The sequence below is a fragment of the Ambystoma mexicanum genome, chromosome 13, assembly GCF_040938575.1.
Source record: "Ambystoma mexicanum isolate Mex_15411 chromosome 13, UKY_AmexF1_1, whole genome shotgun sequence".
NCBI lineage: Eukaryota > Metazoa > Chordata > Amphibia > Caudata > Ambystomatidae > Ambystoma > Ambystoma mexicanum.
Genome location: NC_090938.1, coordinates 447,115,969 through 447,133,670, shown reverse-complemented (window position 1 = coordinate 447,133,670; position 17,702 = coordinate 447,115,969). Strand labels below are relative to the sequence as shown.

Here is a 17,702-nt window from a genome sequence, read left to right as displayed (position 1 = left end):
AAGGTGAGCTTCAACCGGGGATTTCGGAGGAAGTTAGAGAAGAACGAAAGGGGGAAAGAGGGAGCAAGCACACTACTCTGCAGACTGTTAATCCCCTTTCTCATCTGCAGAAGGATATCCCTACGGGCCAGACAAGCAAGATTTGAGGGTCCTGTTCAGTCGGTGTTCCGAGTTCAGCGCATCACGCTCGAAGAGGCCACAGCAACCCAGACTAGACCAGCGCCTCCGTGGGAGTCAGGTGAGCGTTACAATTTTCATATTTGTCACTATGAATTGAAAGAGACATCACCTCTGACTTAGACCAGTTAATTTTATAACCCGACCATACATTAAATTCAACAATTAATTCCATCAGAGTCAGTATCGAGTTCTCCAAGTCCCTAAGTAGTACAAGCAAGTCATCTGCATATAAGCAGAGTTTTTGCGTGACCCAGCCATAACTAACTCCTTTAATTCTCTCCTCCTGTCTGATCGCTGCAGCCAATGGTTCTATTGCAATCACAAATAGAAAGGGCGATAAGGAGCAATCCTGGCGAGTTCCCCATTCTAGACCAAATGGTTCTGATGGAATTCCATTTGTAGACACCTCAGCGGTCGGGTTTGTGTATACGGTCTTAACCCATCTTAAAAAAGATTCCCCGAAGCCCATCTTCCCTATTACTTCAAACAAAAAAGTCCAGTTCACCCGATCAAATGCCTTCTCTGCGTCTAATGAGAAGAGCGCCCTGTCATCCTCAATGTCATTCGCCCTTCTGATCTTCTGAAGTAGTCTCCTCATATTGGTTGCTGCATATCTTCCTTTAACAAATCCTATCTGGTTTGGGTGTATCAGACTACGTGAAATTGCCTCTATTCTTTTTGCTTATGTCTTTGCCAATATCTGATTGTCCGTGTTTATCAGACTTACTGGTCTGTAATTCGAAGGAGATGTCTGGTCCCTATCCTTTTTCACGATTAATGAAATTGAAGCGTGTCGAGTTGTCCCCGGTAGCATCCCAGTAGTCTAAGAGGTTTTATACATGTCTCTTAATAATTCGAAAACCAAGTTAGGCATACCAATTTCCTTAGTTCCTCTACTGAGAGATCCTCATCCAAAGTTGCCTTATCAGCCTCACAGAGCCCAGGAAGTTCTAAGTTCTGACCAAATTCCTCCAATTTTCCCACAACACCATCCTCAGAATAGAGCTCCTTATAGAAATTATGGAATACTTTATTTATTTCACTTGGATCAAACGTAGTGGTACCATCTGCCTTTGTAATAGATGGAATTGCTCTGTCTTTTTCTTGTTTTCTTAATCTTTGTGCCAGCTAACGGTCACATTTTTCTCCTTTCTTGTGATGTGAGCTCTTAACTCGAAAGAGCATAAAATCTGCCTTTTCTGACATCCTTTTATTATACTCACATTATATCTGCCGTAACTCATTTTTCTTACCTTCATCCTGATTAAGCATCATCTCTTTTATTTTTTATTTTTATCTTTCAAATAAGTTTTATTAGTAAATTGCCATAGAAAGGACTTAAACAGCACAGTTTCTCTTATACATATTACGTAATTCACCATACACATTTTTAAATATTTTTTCCCTCTTCAACTGCAACACTAACTTTACCCCAGCCCCCCTCTACATCAACTCCCACACCCTCCCCCCTTCAACCAAACTTGGCTCCCGTATGAACACAGCAGCTGTCTCATCAGAACCTGCTGTAGCCAGGCTCCTTCCATCACTTGTCCCACTTTTGCCTTCGAGTCTTTCCTCCGCATTCGTTGGTTTTCCCTTTAGCCTCTCTCCGGGACCCGGGGTGTGATCCACCGATTTCAATTCCTACCTCTCTTCCCCATCTCCAACCAAGGACGCCTCCTTCCTCCATTCCCCTTCCTGCATCTGCCTCCTACATCGACTCATACACTCCCTGTGGGGTCCTCTATGGGTTCCGGGTCCCCATTCCTCCCCTCTGGCCACAGATGTGCGGTGTGCATTCACACATAACCTTAGCCACTGATCTTCCTCCATTTCTATTCCCATGTCCCTCTCCCATTTCCTCTAATGTACCTCTATTTCCCCTCCTTGCGCCTCTAGTAGGGCTTGGTATAGTTTGGAAATTAGTCCTCTCATCCCTTTTTCCATGTCCAGCACTCTCTCCGTATGCTTTTCATCCATGTTCTTAATCTCCTTATCACTGTTTTTTCTTCTTTTGCTGGACAAACCAATCAGAAGGCCGCTCATGGTGAATTTAAAGGCCTCACAAACTGTTCCAGGGTTCATGTCTCTGGTGTAGTTCTCTTCAATAAAATAATGTACCTACTTGACAATTTTGTCTACAATTTCTTCTTCTTCCAGAATTGAAGTATTCAACTTCCATAGTTAACGTCTGCGAGTTGAAAACTGCAGAGCCATAGTCATCTCCACTGGTGCGTGATCTGATAAATGGATGTTTTTAATCAAGCCTCCTGTGTAATTAGTAGTAGCCAAACCTGCTGTTAACATGTTGATCTGTGAATAGGTATTATGGGCACTTGACAAGAAGCTATAGTCCCTCTCAGATGGGTGTTCCAATCGCCAAGTGTCTATTAGACTGTGCTCTAAAATTAAGTCTCTCAAAGCAGTCTCTTTACTAGTCTTCGCCCTCACTATACTATGGTTACTTCTGTCCATTAAAGGGTCGATGAATCATTACAATCTCCTCCCATTATTATATTACCACAATCCTGATCCTGTAGTAATCGAGCACTCATTCTAAAAAAGGATCCGCCATCTACAGTTGGTGCGTAAATATTGCACAATGTAAATGTCTCACTTGGTATATACATTGATAGTGAGATCAGTCTGCCCTCCTCGTCTTTCCACTCTGAGAGGACTTGAACCGCCAGATTTTTATGAATTAATATCGGCACGCCCCTTGAGCATGTGTTAAACGAGGAGCCGAATACTTGACCTACCCATCCTCTCCGTAATTTAGCAGTCTTGTCGACTGTGAGATGGGTCTCCTGCAGAAAATGTACGCCAGCTTTCAGGCTCTTCAAATGATTAAGAACTTGTTTCCTCTTCAATGGGCTATTTATTCCTTTCATGTTCCAGGAGACAAATCACATCTCGCTACTGGAAACAGACATTTTTCCTATTGTTGAGCAGGTCAAGATCTCAATAAACATTAACTCTCAGAGTAACACACAAAAAAACAGAAAAGATATGTAAATACCCACTCCCTCTTAGTGTAACATCAGACAGTTGAAACACCAACCTGTGGAAAACTAACATAACAAGTGAACCCTCTTGCCTTGGCCCCTCCGTATTTACGAATACTAAGTCATACTACTAACCAACATGAGTCTGCAGCTAACGCTACACAACATTCATATCACTCCGCCTGAACTCCCTCTGTTAAGCAGTCTAAATTATCATTTGCATGCCATGATTCCTTCTCTGTACTTCTATCGATGGTCAAGCCCCTGGCCTTCCGGTATCGAGGCACACAGTATCGTAATCACATTAACCTATCAAATGTGACACGAGTTTAACTTTATGAGCCATTGCATTACTGAAAACTATTCTGGACCCCTTATCTTATAACAAGTTGTAATGTCAAATTAATAGCAAATTATAGTATGTACGTGATGCCTGGTTCAGCCCACACCCTCTTATCAATCCTCAGACTAGAGAAGTTGATGCACACATGTACACAAGTAATATCACCTTCTAATTTCAGTTGAATGCCCCTTTCATTCAGTCCACTTCTCAAGTCCTGCAAAACTCAGCACTAACCGGGACCTCGCACACAATAGTTTCTGTACAATAGCAGGTTGTTTGCATTGCATTCCTTCCTGAATTAACATTCCAGACTGTTGCTCGTATGCAAAGCTGCATGCAGCAACCACCCGTACACATTATCCCCAGAAAATTCCAACCTAAAGCCCTCCTTCCTTCAAGCAATATGATCATTGGTCAGTTACAGATGCAAGTTAGTTTACATCATCTGCCTCATCCCCCCTTCCATTCAAATACTTATAAACAACAAATCTTCAATCCTGGATCCCACTTTAAGAATGCAATTCCTGGGGTAATTGGGACTCGAAGGGATGGCACCAAGTGCTATTACTGAGAATACTGTGAAGCATTCTTAAATCCTACCAGAAATTATGAATAGTCCAAATGTAAGAGTGGTTAATGGGAATCACTGCTGCACAGTCTGTAAAAACATTCAGTGCTCGACTCATTGACAGTGCATAGATGCCTCGCTATGTACTAGAACACTCAGTAACATTGATCTCATCGGCATTCCCAAACCTCTAAGCCCTCCACATTCTAAAGGCATGCATGCTCTATAATATCGCAATACATAAATACATTCTAGACAATAAGATTTGTGTCAAAGATTGTTGTATGCAGAGATTCAACCATAAACTTAAGACCTGCAAAAGAAGGTTATCACAGCCGTTAACAAAGGAAATGTAGCTGGTGTAAGATCATTTAATGATAATTATATAATGTTTCCTTCTGCTTCAAGATTGGGTGACCAAGGTAGGTAAAGGTGGAAGAAGGTCTTGGTAGAAGCAATCCATGGCAGTTCAAACACCCAGGCATATCATGTTGTTGCAAATAGAGCATGTTAAATCAGTGAATCCCCATTCATATGGACCAGTGTACCTCATCTTGACAACTGCGTTGAAATGTAGAAATACGAATAAATGCGACCCCCTTAGGTCTATCCAGGATCCACTGCCGAGATCACATATATCAAATTGTTCCTTAAATATTGAGTACTCCTTGTAGCCCTGGAGCAATTCATTATCCTCTGCTTTAATCGAAGATTACCAACACATCCAAGCATTGCTTCTGTGTAATCGATGGGACAGTGTTAAAGCATTGCAAGTGTTGTTATTCAGCACTTTCCAGTAAATTGGAGTGACTATGCCTTATTGGGGGGTTACCGTTACTTCCCATAATTGTCTGTACTAACAGTGAGGCAGTATAGAGCTTGTCGCCTGATTTATTGAAGACAGTACTCGCCTTTCCCAGAACGGTGGAGCTGCCTTCATTTATTGGGATTTAATAGCAGACTGCCGTTACTTTCCAAATTGTCTCTGCTCTATCAGTTGGGCAGTATTAGAGCTTGTCAGCAGAGTGGCTATTCCTTAATGGAAGGCTGGCTGTGTTTCATTCTTAATTTGTTTCTGTTATATCAATGGGGCCATGCTAGAGTTTATTGCCCGGGTGTGCAGTCTTGAAATGCCAGAGCTGAAACTTCCTTTGAGAATGGTTAAATTAAGCATGTTCCTGAAGAAGTTGGGGCTTCAGAAAATACTTGCTACGTGCTGACTTAATGCTGCAGTCACCTTTACAAAGGTATGACACTTATGCAGGGCCAAAATATACTGTATTATGCAGATAGCTCAAAAAGATGACCGCCAGCCTGAGACTGTCATTGTGCGGCTATATTACAGTAAAGTGAACATCTACCATTCTTAGTTCTTTGCTTCGGAGCACCCTTCTGTCATCTTTGTGCCTACTCTGCACAATCCGTATCGAGTCGGAGCTGCCATTCCTGCTCTTCATCTGGAACCATAGCACCCATCTACAATGCAGACTAATTTCTTCTTGTCACTGTTAGTTCTCTTCCTGCATTGACGTCTTTGCATAAGCGTCACTGCGGCGTAGGGTTCCTTTTTCTTTTTTCTTTTCCTCATGTTTCAAGGATGAGGCTACAATCGAAGGAATTGTGTTGAAGGCAAGACGAGGCAAGGGAGGAGTACAACGGAGGACATGACACCGATCTTACTAGACCCAGTGACATTGAGAACGTGCAAGTGCAGGGGAGAGGGAAGGGGGAAAGTGCAAGGGGCAGGGGAGGGGTGGAAAGTGCTGAAAGTGTGGTCAAAACAACAACAGGTAGTCCGGTCAGCAGATGGCAAATGCTGGAATTATGAGCAGACTAAGGGTGTCAATAAGCGCAGGTAAGGGGGTTGTAGGGTTGCAGATACAGACCCAAGTGCAAAGGTTGCCAGGAGGCAGTGCGGGTGGGCAGCTGCATGGGAAGGGATCTGGGCTCGAAATCAGAGGGTAATCAGGTGCCCAGTGCAGAAACAGACAGAGATCAACATGGGAGAGGAAGAGAGAAGGCTGAAGCAAAGAGGAAGTTCTTGAGATGCTTCCGGAACTGAAGGTAGTTCTCAAGTTCCAGAGAGGCAGGAAGGCTGTTCCAGAGGGAGGCCCCAGCCAAAGAAAGAGATCTACCAGCAACTTGTTGCTTGGAGAAGCGACTGACCCTGAGGGAGTTGGAGGTGGAGGAGAGAAGAGCTTGAGTAGGAAGGTATTTCCGAAGGGAGAGTTGAAGGTATTGTGGACCCAGGCCCCAGAAGGGCTTCTGGACAATGCAAAGGGTCTTGAACTTAATCCTTGCAGCCACTGGGATCCAATGAGGGATTTCAGGGCTGGATAGATCAAATCCCTGGGCTTGAGGCCAAGGACAAGTATTGCATTCCTGTTCTGGATGAGTTGCAAAGGGCAGAGAGTAGTAGCAGGAAGATTTACAAAGAGGCTGTTGCAGTAGTTCAGTCTCCAGAGAACCAGAGCTCTAGAGACAGTGAGCTTCTGGGGGAAAGAGATGAAAGGAAGAATACCTCTGAGGAGGTGTATTTGGTAGTTTGACTTCTTAGAGGTGAGAGATGTGTGGAGAAAAGGAAACCGTGGAATCGAAGATGACCCCGAGGTTCTTAGCCTCACAGGTGGGAGCAGGGAGAGGGCCAAGGGAGGCCGGCCAGAGAGTGACAGTAAAGGAAGGTGCCGGAGTGCCGATGAGGAGGATCTCTGTCTTACTGGCATTAAGGCAGAGGTCGTTGGAGGCACACCACTCCTGGATTGCAGACAGCCAATTAGAGATGAGTGAGGGATAAGAGGTGGCAGAGGGGAGCCTGAAAACACACCAAGTGTCATCCGCATAGCACTGAAAGTTGGAGCAGAGAGCAGCAAAGCAGTGGGCGAAGGGTGCCAGTTATTGGTTGAAAAGCCTGGGAGAGAGCTTAGACCCGTGGGGAACACCATAATTGGAGAGTTAGAGAGAGGAAAGGAAGGACCCAAGTTGAACCTGGGTGGGTCAGTTGGAGCGGAAGGAGGTCAGCCAGGCCAGGTCCTTGGAAAGAGAAGCGGGAAGAGGGGGAGAGGAAGAGAGAGTGGATAGGATGTCATGGGTTTTAGAGATGAAATGAGAAGCCAGGGCCGTGCAAAGGGCCTGGGAGGGGACAGGAGAAGTAGAGACTGCAGCAGGATTGGCCAGCTCCTTGCAGATTGAGAGTAGCTATTGCCTTTGGGGCAGGCGGCAGGCCAGTTTGTCAGAGGATGCACAAGATACCCACCATTTCCTCTTAGCCACCCTACACTTGCTTTTAAGGGTGACGAGGACAGAGCAGAGCAAAGAGGTAGTCTGACCAGGTGGCCGATAGATAGTAGCAATGGTGAGAGAGCGGCCAAGAGAGAGGGAAAGCCTACAGACAAGGCATTCGAAGGAGGAGTAGGCCTACATAGGAATCAGAGGCAGGAATCCACTCTGGGAAGATCAGAGCTACACCCCCACCAGGACGGTTGGATGTGTAATATTGCTTTGTGGTTCCTGTAGTCCTATGTGTCTGTTTTGCTAGCATTGTCAATCATGTCCAAGTCCAGTGGGTTGTAGGCTGCCATGTGCGCGGGGAGATGGCAGGTCCCTCATGTATAGGGCCTTGACAGAGTATGCATTCTTCAGTTGTGGTAATTCCCCCACACCCCCAGCTTCACACGGCATTTCACTAGTGCTGTGAGAATTGCTTGTGTGATGGCACTTGTACTCACCCAATATACACATCCATTGCCCTCTGTGCCTCTCCATGTATCCAGGCAGTGTGCTGTTTCGCAGGACCATAGCATCGTAGCACAGCAGTGTGTTATGAAGAGGTCAGGATCACAGATGACCTGGACATACTGGGAGTGATCCTGCTTCCGGTTGCGCTATACCTCTTCAGATGCCTGGGGTGATGGGGCCACCAACACATGGGTGCAGTCCAGAGCATCAATCATGCTGGTCATGTGTCACATGTGCTGCTTCATAAAAACGTGCCTTCATTTGCCCCTGTGCCGGAGAGGTGGGCAGGGAGATGTGGTGGGAGACATGGCACCTGCACAAGCACATTGGAAAATGTGGACTGGGATATGCCATGCAGCATGCCCATGGTGTGCTGGAAGGTGCCAGTTGCAAATAAATGCAGGATTGACAAAAGCTACATCAGCGGGTGTAAGGCTGTGCTGATGTTGGTCCTGCTCTCTATGTCATCCTGGATCAGGGTGAGCAGCTCATTGATGGTCTCCCTGTTCAGCCGGTACAGGGTGATTAGCTTGTTGTCAGTCAAGGCCCAGGGCGAGGGCCTGACCAGGGGTATGAGCACTCGCCACACTTGGCGTATCCTCCTCCCTGCACCCTGTACCCTCTGCTGCTCTTCCAGCCTCTGCAGCTCAGTGCGCAGCAGGAGCAGCTGCTTGTTTATGTTTGTTTATTTTATTTATATAGCGCACCAGACCCAGAGGTAAGCGGGTCTGGGTATGGGTAGCTGCATGTCCATGTTCACAACAGCTAGTGGCAACATGGTGTTGAAAAGTGTGTTTGGGGAAGTTGTACCCTTCCTGAGTGGATTGGGTGCACCTGTGGCTTCGTTTCCATCACCTGTATGCATTTACCTCCACCTTTTAGGTGGGGGCAACTGCACTGCGTTTTTGACAGTATTACTGCTCATTTTTGGTGGTAGATCGGCAGTTTCTCAACTTGTAATCTGGCGTAAATACTGCTGGGGTTAATTCCGCCCTGTGTTGGCGGCAATTCCATTGGCGCTTATACCGCCAAGCTAATTCCACTGGTGAAATTACCACCAACTCTTAATTCAGAGGCATGGTAAAAGTGGCGGTAATTCCATTATCGCCACATTTACCATATACCACCAGATTCAGGATGAGCCCCTCTGTGTGGAGATTGTGATAGGGTGGTGTGGTATGCTATGTTGTTTGATTTTTGTATAGAGCCTACTGCCATTGTTATGGCCTCAAAGTGCTGTGGGGTGGCCCTTCGGAAGACCGTAGTCTGTGCAAACATCTGACAGAGAACATCTAAAGGTTCAATATTTCTTTGTCCAATAGCCTGTGTCAAACATGTTATGAAAAAATGCAAATGTCACTGCTTTATTTCCTTAACTCAGGTGCATTCAAAAGGACTATGTCTGGTACAAAGGAGATCGCTGTGAGTCCTACCTGACGGATCTCCAGCTCAACGGCATCATCATCGGGTGCTGCCTACTGGTCTCCGTTCTACTGCTCCTTTTCCCACTTCTGTTAATGAAGACACATTCTACAAAACCTGCCAAGAAATCATTGGGAAGTACCAGGTAAGTGAAACGTAATGCAATCTGCATGGTAAAATGAACATTTGGCCGGAGGTAGGTTTTCCTGTGGTTCTGTTCAGAACCTATTAATAACATGATCTGAAAGTTGGTGAGGTGGGCGTTAACTGCCGCTCCCAGTCCCTTAGATCTGCTACTCGCTCAGATGACAGCAGTGTGTCACTCGTAATCTCAGAGTGTGTAAAGTCTAAATTTACATTTCATCCTTTCTTTGTATAAAAGCAAACTTCAAGTTATCAGAGGAAAAAAACAATTGACAACAACATTTAAAGACACTAGCGTATCTCTCTGTCCATCTCTTTCTCTCACTCTCTCTCTCGCTCTCTCTCTCTCTCTCCTTGTGTCATACTCTGTTAACTTACTGTGAGCAGGAGCCACATTGTCAGGGGCGTGTTTTCTAGAACCACTCCAGCCATTGCTGACAGCAGCGGCACCAGCGAAATAACATAACTACCCTGAGGTGCTGTATTGTGCTGCGTTTTTCCTGGAGAAGAAGCTATCAAAAAGGGAAATGATTTCATTGTACTAACATTGTAAAGTGGCTCTGTCAGAATAGGAAGGCTGCACTTGTCTTACTAAACTGTTTAAAGAATGTGTAGAGACAATGGCGCTTGTAGGGGCGAATTTTATTTATAATTACTTGGTTATTGTGAATCTGTTTTTATGTGTTAATGGTTGCATTCCGAATACATTTCATTGCTTCTACTATTACTAATCGAAGCATATTATCAAAACCTGGACTAACCATATCATTTATTTTCTGATAGAAGGTTATCATTCCAAGATGAACAGTCTCACATTCCTATTTTTTTCTTTTGAAATAACCCTATGAGGAAGAGGAAGGGGCAAATGAAAACAATGGGGGTTCCTGGCTGCTTTGCATACAATTAAAACATCTTTGGTACATAAGAATGATCAGAGATCTTTATATTTCACAAAACAGTGTGTAATAGTAAAAGTGTTGTATGATTGAATAATGCACACTGGGCTTTGTGGTCATTTCATATTCGCAACACTCACCCTCACATTTAAATGTTTTTAACACTGAAATTTATATATTTATTTCAGACAGCCTAAGAATTTGATTGCGAGGATGACATAGCTGTGCCATCTGTCATCTCATTGTAGTCCTTTGGCTGTGTTGCTTCTTGTTTCTAGATCATTTTAAAAGAGGTGGGGTTGAGTGTCAGTGATAATTTGCCCAATCCCCAATGTGCAGACAGCCTTCAAGAATTATATATAGAGAATTCTGCAGGAGAATAGATGGTCTGTACAGTTAACAGAATTTCGTTTTCACATAAGGAATGGAAGGGCAGTTTAATTTAGTGTGTGTGTGAGAGAAACCCATTATGAGTATGGCTGTACTTTTTAACAGACAATATTTTGAATATTTTCTGTTTTTACCAACCATATGCATTATATTAGATTAAAGTATTTACCCCATGTGTTCATTTTGAAATACCAGATGCTGTGAAAAACCTCACTATTGAGGGTTGAAATACTTCCTGGGAGCAGAGATATTTCCTTGTTACTATACCTCCACCAAAAGATTGATTTCTTTTGCCTAATTCTAATTCATGACAACAAACTGGTGACTAATAAGTGAAGGAATCCCCACTTATAAAGGGGTGAATCAGGGTTGAATACTGGCTCCCACCTTATTTAGTTTATACTTGACTGACTTACAAATTGCTCACACATCTGACCATTTATATCCTCCTAAACCTGGCACAGTTTCCACCTCTTGGTTTGGATACACAGATGACTTAGTCCTAATGGATTATACTCCAAAGGAACTACAAGACCAATAGAATTATTTGGGCTCCCATGCTGCCTCCAATGGCCTTGAGATCAACGTAGACAAAACGAAAATCATTCCCTTCGCTGCCGGTTGCGCTAAACTTAAACCGCATACTTGGTTTTTGAACAACTTGAAGCTTGAAAAAGTCTTTCAATATAAATACTCAGGTATCATAGTAGATGACAAACTCTTATGGATGGCGGAGATGGACTTGGTCTTCACAAAGACCATTCAACAACTTTGCGCTGTGAAAAAGTTCTCGCAAAAACATGGTGAACATACCTTAAACACACTCCTTAAGATCTATAGAGCCAAAGTACTTCCTAGTATTACATCTGGGGCGGAAATATGGGCAAACAAGCAGAGACATGACCTAGGGCGATTAGAAGGAAGGTGCCTAAAAAGCTTTACTGAGACTCCCCTCCTCGACTCCCATCGATTATATCTTTCTTGAATTCAGGGCCTATAGTTTAGAGTATCTGCTTATCAAAAAACTGATATTGTTACATTGGCTGAAATCCATCTAAGTGTGTCAGATTTCCTGCCTATGAGATTCATCTTGCTGCGTCACCTGTGGTATTCATGATTTTGTCTCACCCTAGTTAACGCTTTCTGGGGTTTACCTCATCACCTCGGCAGTTGTGATTCCTAAGCGTCTTCGTGGGTTCATTAGGCTGTCTGAAATCATGGTACAGGCCCTATTTCTGGCTGGGTGGTGCATTCACTGGCTGGAGCGGGATCCGCAGGGACAGGTTAATCGTCTTCCCCTACCAGCTTCTCCTGTTCCTTAGTAGTTACTCTTTGGGGGCTGGGGAGGTGCGTCTCTGTTTAGGTCTCTGTTTCCAGTCCATGTCCCTCATTACTCTGTTATTTTGTGCTACTTCTCTTTTCCAGCACGAGGTCTGTTACGAGGTGTGCGGGCACTGTTCGGTCGGTTTCATTGTGTTCGGATCTGAAGAGCCAGGTTTTAAGAAGTTTTCTGAATTTTGTATGGTCCTCCATATTATGGATTTCCTTGGGAAGGGAGTTCCATAGTTTTGTGGCTAAGCATGAGAATGCTGATCCACCCAGTTTTTTTTGTTTGTGTATTGTTTGGGTTCTAGGCATATGTTGTTGCAGGGTTCTGGTGGGTTTGTAGATAGAGAGTTTCTTTTGAGTAAATTCCGCTTCCTGGCCGTTTATCGCTCTGTACGTTATGCACATTGCTTTGAAAGTGATTCTTTATTTTACTGTGAGGCAGTGTGACATCCTAAGAGCCGGTGTGATGTGATCTCTTCTGTTGAGTTTAAGGAGAAGTCTGCCTGCTGCGATTTGTATTCATTGCAGTTTCTTTAGTAAGTAGTCTGGCATTCCGAGGTATATGCTTTTAGCATAATCTAACCTAGACACGATGAGGGATATGATGGCCATTGTTTTGTGCATGAATGAAAGAAATGGTAGAATTTGTCATGGATTATCATGTTAATTTGGGGTTCCAGTGTTAATTTGTTGTCCATGATAATTTCAAGATTTTTATATAAATAACCTTTACTTGTTTTAGTAGTAAATCCCAACTTTTCAAATATATTATATCGCAAGTACACTACACTTAAACATAAATAGATAAAAACATGAGTCAGAATAACATATAACAAATAACATTAAGGGTAAAAATGCATATATTCATGAAAGATAGAATACATATGTTCATACGGTTTCAGTGCCATCTTAGTTTTCCAGTACATTAATGCAAGCAAAGTGCTCATCGCATGCTAATGTGTGACTTTACAAGCGACTGAGTCTTTGATGTTTGCTTACGGAATTCATAAGATTTCAGTATATTATCAATGTGGGGATAATGATGGACTGATTATGTGCAGCCAAGGAGAATGTGACAATTTACTGATCCATAACGAACGTTATTATCATGAATAGTTCAGCAGTTGTAATTTCTAACTTATCAGACTGTGCATCATATATGGCTGTAAGTAAGCTGATAGTAGATAAGAAACTTCAATAAAGAAGACGATCTGCACACAGTGGTTATAAGCAATGGTAATGCATTTGCAACAACTGCGAAACGGCATCAGATGGACAGTTCTCCTGCCAGAATTACTATATGCATTTATAGCTCTGATTGTAGTAGAAAATTAATTGTAGCTATGTTTAAGGAGATATGCTGTGCATTCAAAATCATAATCCACATCTGGTGGGCTGATATGGCACGATAATTGCAAAAGAATGTATTGACGTATTCTTTTCGTGCCAAAGATAGATTAGTGGAATGTACCAGTAAATGTTCTAAAGTTTCTGGATGAATGTCTAGCTGACAAAATCTGCACATTGGTTTGATGGCTTGATCCTTTGAGCGGATCGCTAGCAGTGCTTTTGTTGACCACAGGTTAAATCGCATTCTCATTAGGTGAGTGCAGCCATTTTGGCTTGGAAATTTCTTTAGGTACACAAGAAGTTGATTAAACATTTCTAGGATAAAATTACTAAAATTAAGAATTTTTTATTCAGTACTTTTTTCCCTGGTATTAGCGCAATCTGAATACCAGAGATTTCACTTTGCGTGTTCAGGGTTGGAAATTACAGTGTTTTCATTTATTTCAGCTTTTTACATGGTTAAAATACAACCTTCTTTCCAAGTATCTAATAATTTTTCATGCAAGTTTTCCATGATATGCGCTAGAACTGGTATTAGAGTCGGTTTAAATGTCGTTTTCAGTAAGCATTTTCTGTAGAGCATTATGGAGTGCCAGGAGACAATGCCCCTTATTGAAATTAATCCTAATTCATAACGAATTAGTGGAATGGGGAAGCTTTTTGGTATGGATAAAATAGTCTTCCATAAGGTTTCTTGTAGATAGTCCCAATCTGGCTGGTTTTGAGGGAGTTTAGATTGGGCACTGTCTGTTATGTGGGTACAACCTTTTGCTTGCAGAAGGTTAGCAAAGGAAGACAAGAGAATTTACCATATTAGGATGCACCAACTTGGCCTGTGAACACAAAGAATCCATTTTATACTTAATCTCGCATTTGTAGGGTGTGTCGGCTCTGTTGCATTGATGTTTTGCCCTAGGTATTTGTATTTATGGATAATATCCAGTCTTTGAATTCCTATAGACCAGTGGTCTTCAAACTTTTTTGGCCTGGCCCCCCCTGAGCAAAGTTTGGGCAGGCCGTGCCCCCCCAAAAGTGTCAGATGGACAGTATGTAGAAATCGCTATGAACTTTTGTGTGCCGTCACCGCACGCTACTCCCAGTACAGTCCCTGGGCTCTCCCCACCCTACTCCCACCACTATCTCAGTGCTGCCGCTCATCCTGCTCCCACCACAGTCCCATAACACAAGCATACACACATCCATACACATTTAAATAAAAAATAAATCGCCATAAACGTACCTTCTGCAGGGGCCTGTGCGTGGTTGCTAAAATGCCCCGCTCCAGGTTGCTCTGCCCGTATGTGCGAGGAGGCACAGGAGCACCCCCTCGCACATGCATACATGCAGTGCCCCAGCCAGCATTTCCAATGAGCTATGCAAGGCTGGGGCGAAGCAAAACACCCCCAGCGTTGCATGGCTCAGTGATCATGTGCGGCTGGGGAAATTAACTGTCAAAGGCAAACAGTGTTTCCCTTTTGACAGTTCAGCCTCGGCTCCTCCATAATGGGTGAGGGGGCCAGTGGGTGGACGCCTCTTGACCCCTTATGGATGAGCCACCAGGCTTGGACTGGCCTATAGCCAATAGGGCGATGGCCATACCAAAAATGCAAAACGCTAGTGTAGGCCAGTCAAAATGGGCCACTTTTTTGGCCAATGTGGCCCAGTTTATGCAGCTAGTAGTTTTGACCATTGTTGCTGAATAAATATTCTTTAAATATCACAATTTGTTTACATTTGAACAAAAACAACCCCTTGGGTACTATTTAAACAGTGTGTGACTAAAGGACTAAATATCCATTTTCAACTTCTGGACATTTTTTCATTGGTGCCTAAGACCGTTTTATGGTCCAGTCTGACCATGTGAGCGGCCCCTTCCCATTTCCTCCAATCTAAAAAAATCATTTTTACATTTCATGCTGGGCTCTGGCGCCCCCCCCCTGGGAGGCAGCCGTGCCCCCCTGGGGGGGGTGTGTGCCCCACAGTTTGAAGACCTCTGCTATTGACCATGAGAACAAGGAGGTTTTGTTTCTTCCTCTATTGCACCGCATTTTCAGAATGTTAGATTTGCCAATGTTAATCATGAGCATGTTTTCCGAAGCATAGTTTTGGAGCGCATTAAGTTGTCTCTGGAGACCAATCGCAGTCTGATCCACTAGGACAAGGTCGTCCGCATAGAGGAGCCACCCTATTGGGTGAGCTCCTAAGTTGGGTGGAAAGTTTCTAACAGAATTCAGGTGTTTAGGGATGTCTTTGATGTAAACATTAAAAAGAGTAGGCGGAGTTCCGGCACCGAGTTCCCAGTCTGCCCCAGTCCCTATGTGTTTTTGCCTGAGGAGCTGCACAACGTGGTGAAGTCCAGCGTTTGTGTTTATTATTTAAACTGACTGTGGGCGCGGAGCGAGGCGCGGAGTTCCGGCACCGAGTTCCCAGTCTGCCCCAGTCCGCTACAGGCGCGTCTATGGCTGACTCTCAAAAAAAATCTGGCACGCAGACTCGCCATAAAATGCTGCAGCAGCGCCGCATGCTGAACCCCTGGACAGTTGCAAACAAGGCAGGATCTACAGACGGTAAGGTAAGCAAACAGACTGTTGCTTTGCCTCTGGGAAAATCTGCCGGGTTTAACGAGGGTCACGCCTGTAAAGTCTGCAGTGGCCACGGCCAGAATGGAAATTATCTTACAGGCAGACTTGTCTGAGGTATCGGTAATGCCCGAAACGTTGACTGCAAATGACAGCAGCAGCTGTGGATCTGGGATTCTAACGGGAAATCCAATTGAACTAGCAAGGCCTGATACATCTCCCGTGTCAGTGCCCCCTCAAATTCCTATGCTATCGCTAAACATCCTGGAACCTGTCTCTAATTTGATGTGTGAATTACGGGAGACCATTTCCAGTCCCGCAACCCCAGAACTTTTTTACTCACCATTCGAGATTTCTGTTGCTGATTTGATGACAGTTCCAAATGCTGCACTTACATCAAATGAAGTTGAACAAACCACTCTGCATAGCCCAAATGGCGTATGGCCAAAAATGCCTGAGAACTCAATGAAAGGCACATAGTCAGTGTGTGGTGCAGCTGAAAGTCCTCCAGCAGTGTTATTATTGCCACTACGAACAGATGGACTTAGTGCTCTAGCCAAAAACTCTGATGTTGTATCTGGTTACGTTGATAGTGCTCAAGGACTGTCAAGTGTTCCTTTGAAACGTTTTCAATGAATTCAACTCCATGCTACTCAAGATGGCTTGGCGCCAAATGGGAAAAAGGTGTTATGTTTTAATGCCATGCCCAGCGACAGTATTCATGACAAATCTGTAAGACAAACTCTGAATCTGTCGGAATTGTTGCCTGATGAAATAAATGTGAACCATGAAATTGACGACGCACCGCTCAGAAAGAACAGCCTTGGTTGTACGCAGACCTCTATGGTCATCATATCCACGGCACCGTCTAACCTTGTCTTGCAAGCTGAAGGCAACTTGCTAAATCGGGAAATCACACATCAATCCCAGAAGTCGCCATTTAGGGGCGCAATACGGAACCCCTTTGGTCCAGCTCGCAGCTCCGGACTATCAAGCCTTAACTGCAGTAGCATGCCCAGAAAAAAACAGCTCAAATAACACGCATGCGTCAACAATGAAATCATTGAGAGTTACTTTGCCTTCTCAAGTTCTAGAGCATGCCAAGACTAATACAAGTACACCAATTGCGTTCATAAGGAAAATCAATAGTGCCAAAAGGCCTGGGTCAGTGCAAAGTAATGTGCATGCAGTGGAAGCCTACTTACCAATTGAGGACATCTCGAGTCATTCGAGCATTGGGGCTGAAAATCCTCAGCCTGAAAATCCCGGCGATACACCTGCAAAGGCCAGTCTTTCCTTGGCTGCCGCTATGCAAATTCATAATAACGTCTTGGCCGCAACATCTTTAGCCTTGATACCGTTTGTGAAACTTTATGAAGCCCTAAATGAAACGATTCATGATCAAGGAGCAATGTTGTCAAATTTGAACCAAAAAATGGAATAAATAGAAAAGTTTAACGTGTATCTAAAAGAAAAAATACATGCAGAGGCTGAACTTACGGTGGAGTGGCAGCAAAGGCAATGTGACTTGGCCACCCAACACCATTGCCAAAATGAGAATCTGGTTGAAGGCCTGCTGGAAGCCATCAAGTGGATGCGTAACAGCCAATGTTCTGACTCTAGCGGCTGTGTTGGGAATTGCCTAATGAAAGCTAAAATGAAAGTATCAAATGCGCTGCAAGTTCCTGCTGATCTTGATCAGAACTTAATCTTGATTGACAAGGTCATTCCGACCAATGTAGGTTTGGCTGAGTCTCGGCC

General features: G+C 44.0%; 1 protein-coding gene across 1 annotated transcript in view; it reads left to right on the top strand.

Moving 5' to 3' along the window:
- LOC138521326 (uncharacterized) overlaps positions 1 to 17,702 on the top strand; it is a 93,569-nt gene that overhangs the window by 15,024 nt on the left and 60,843 nt on the right. Inside the window, exon 3 of the mRNA XM_069634083.1 lies at positions 9,213 to 9,398. Within this exon, the coding sequence (XP_069490184.1) occupies positions 9,213 to 9,398 (186 nt within the window). The remainder of the gene's footprint in view (positions 1 to 9,212; positions 9,399 to 17,702) is intronic.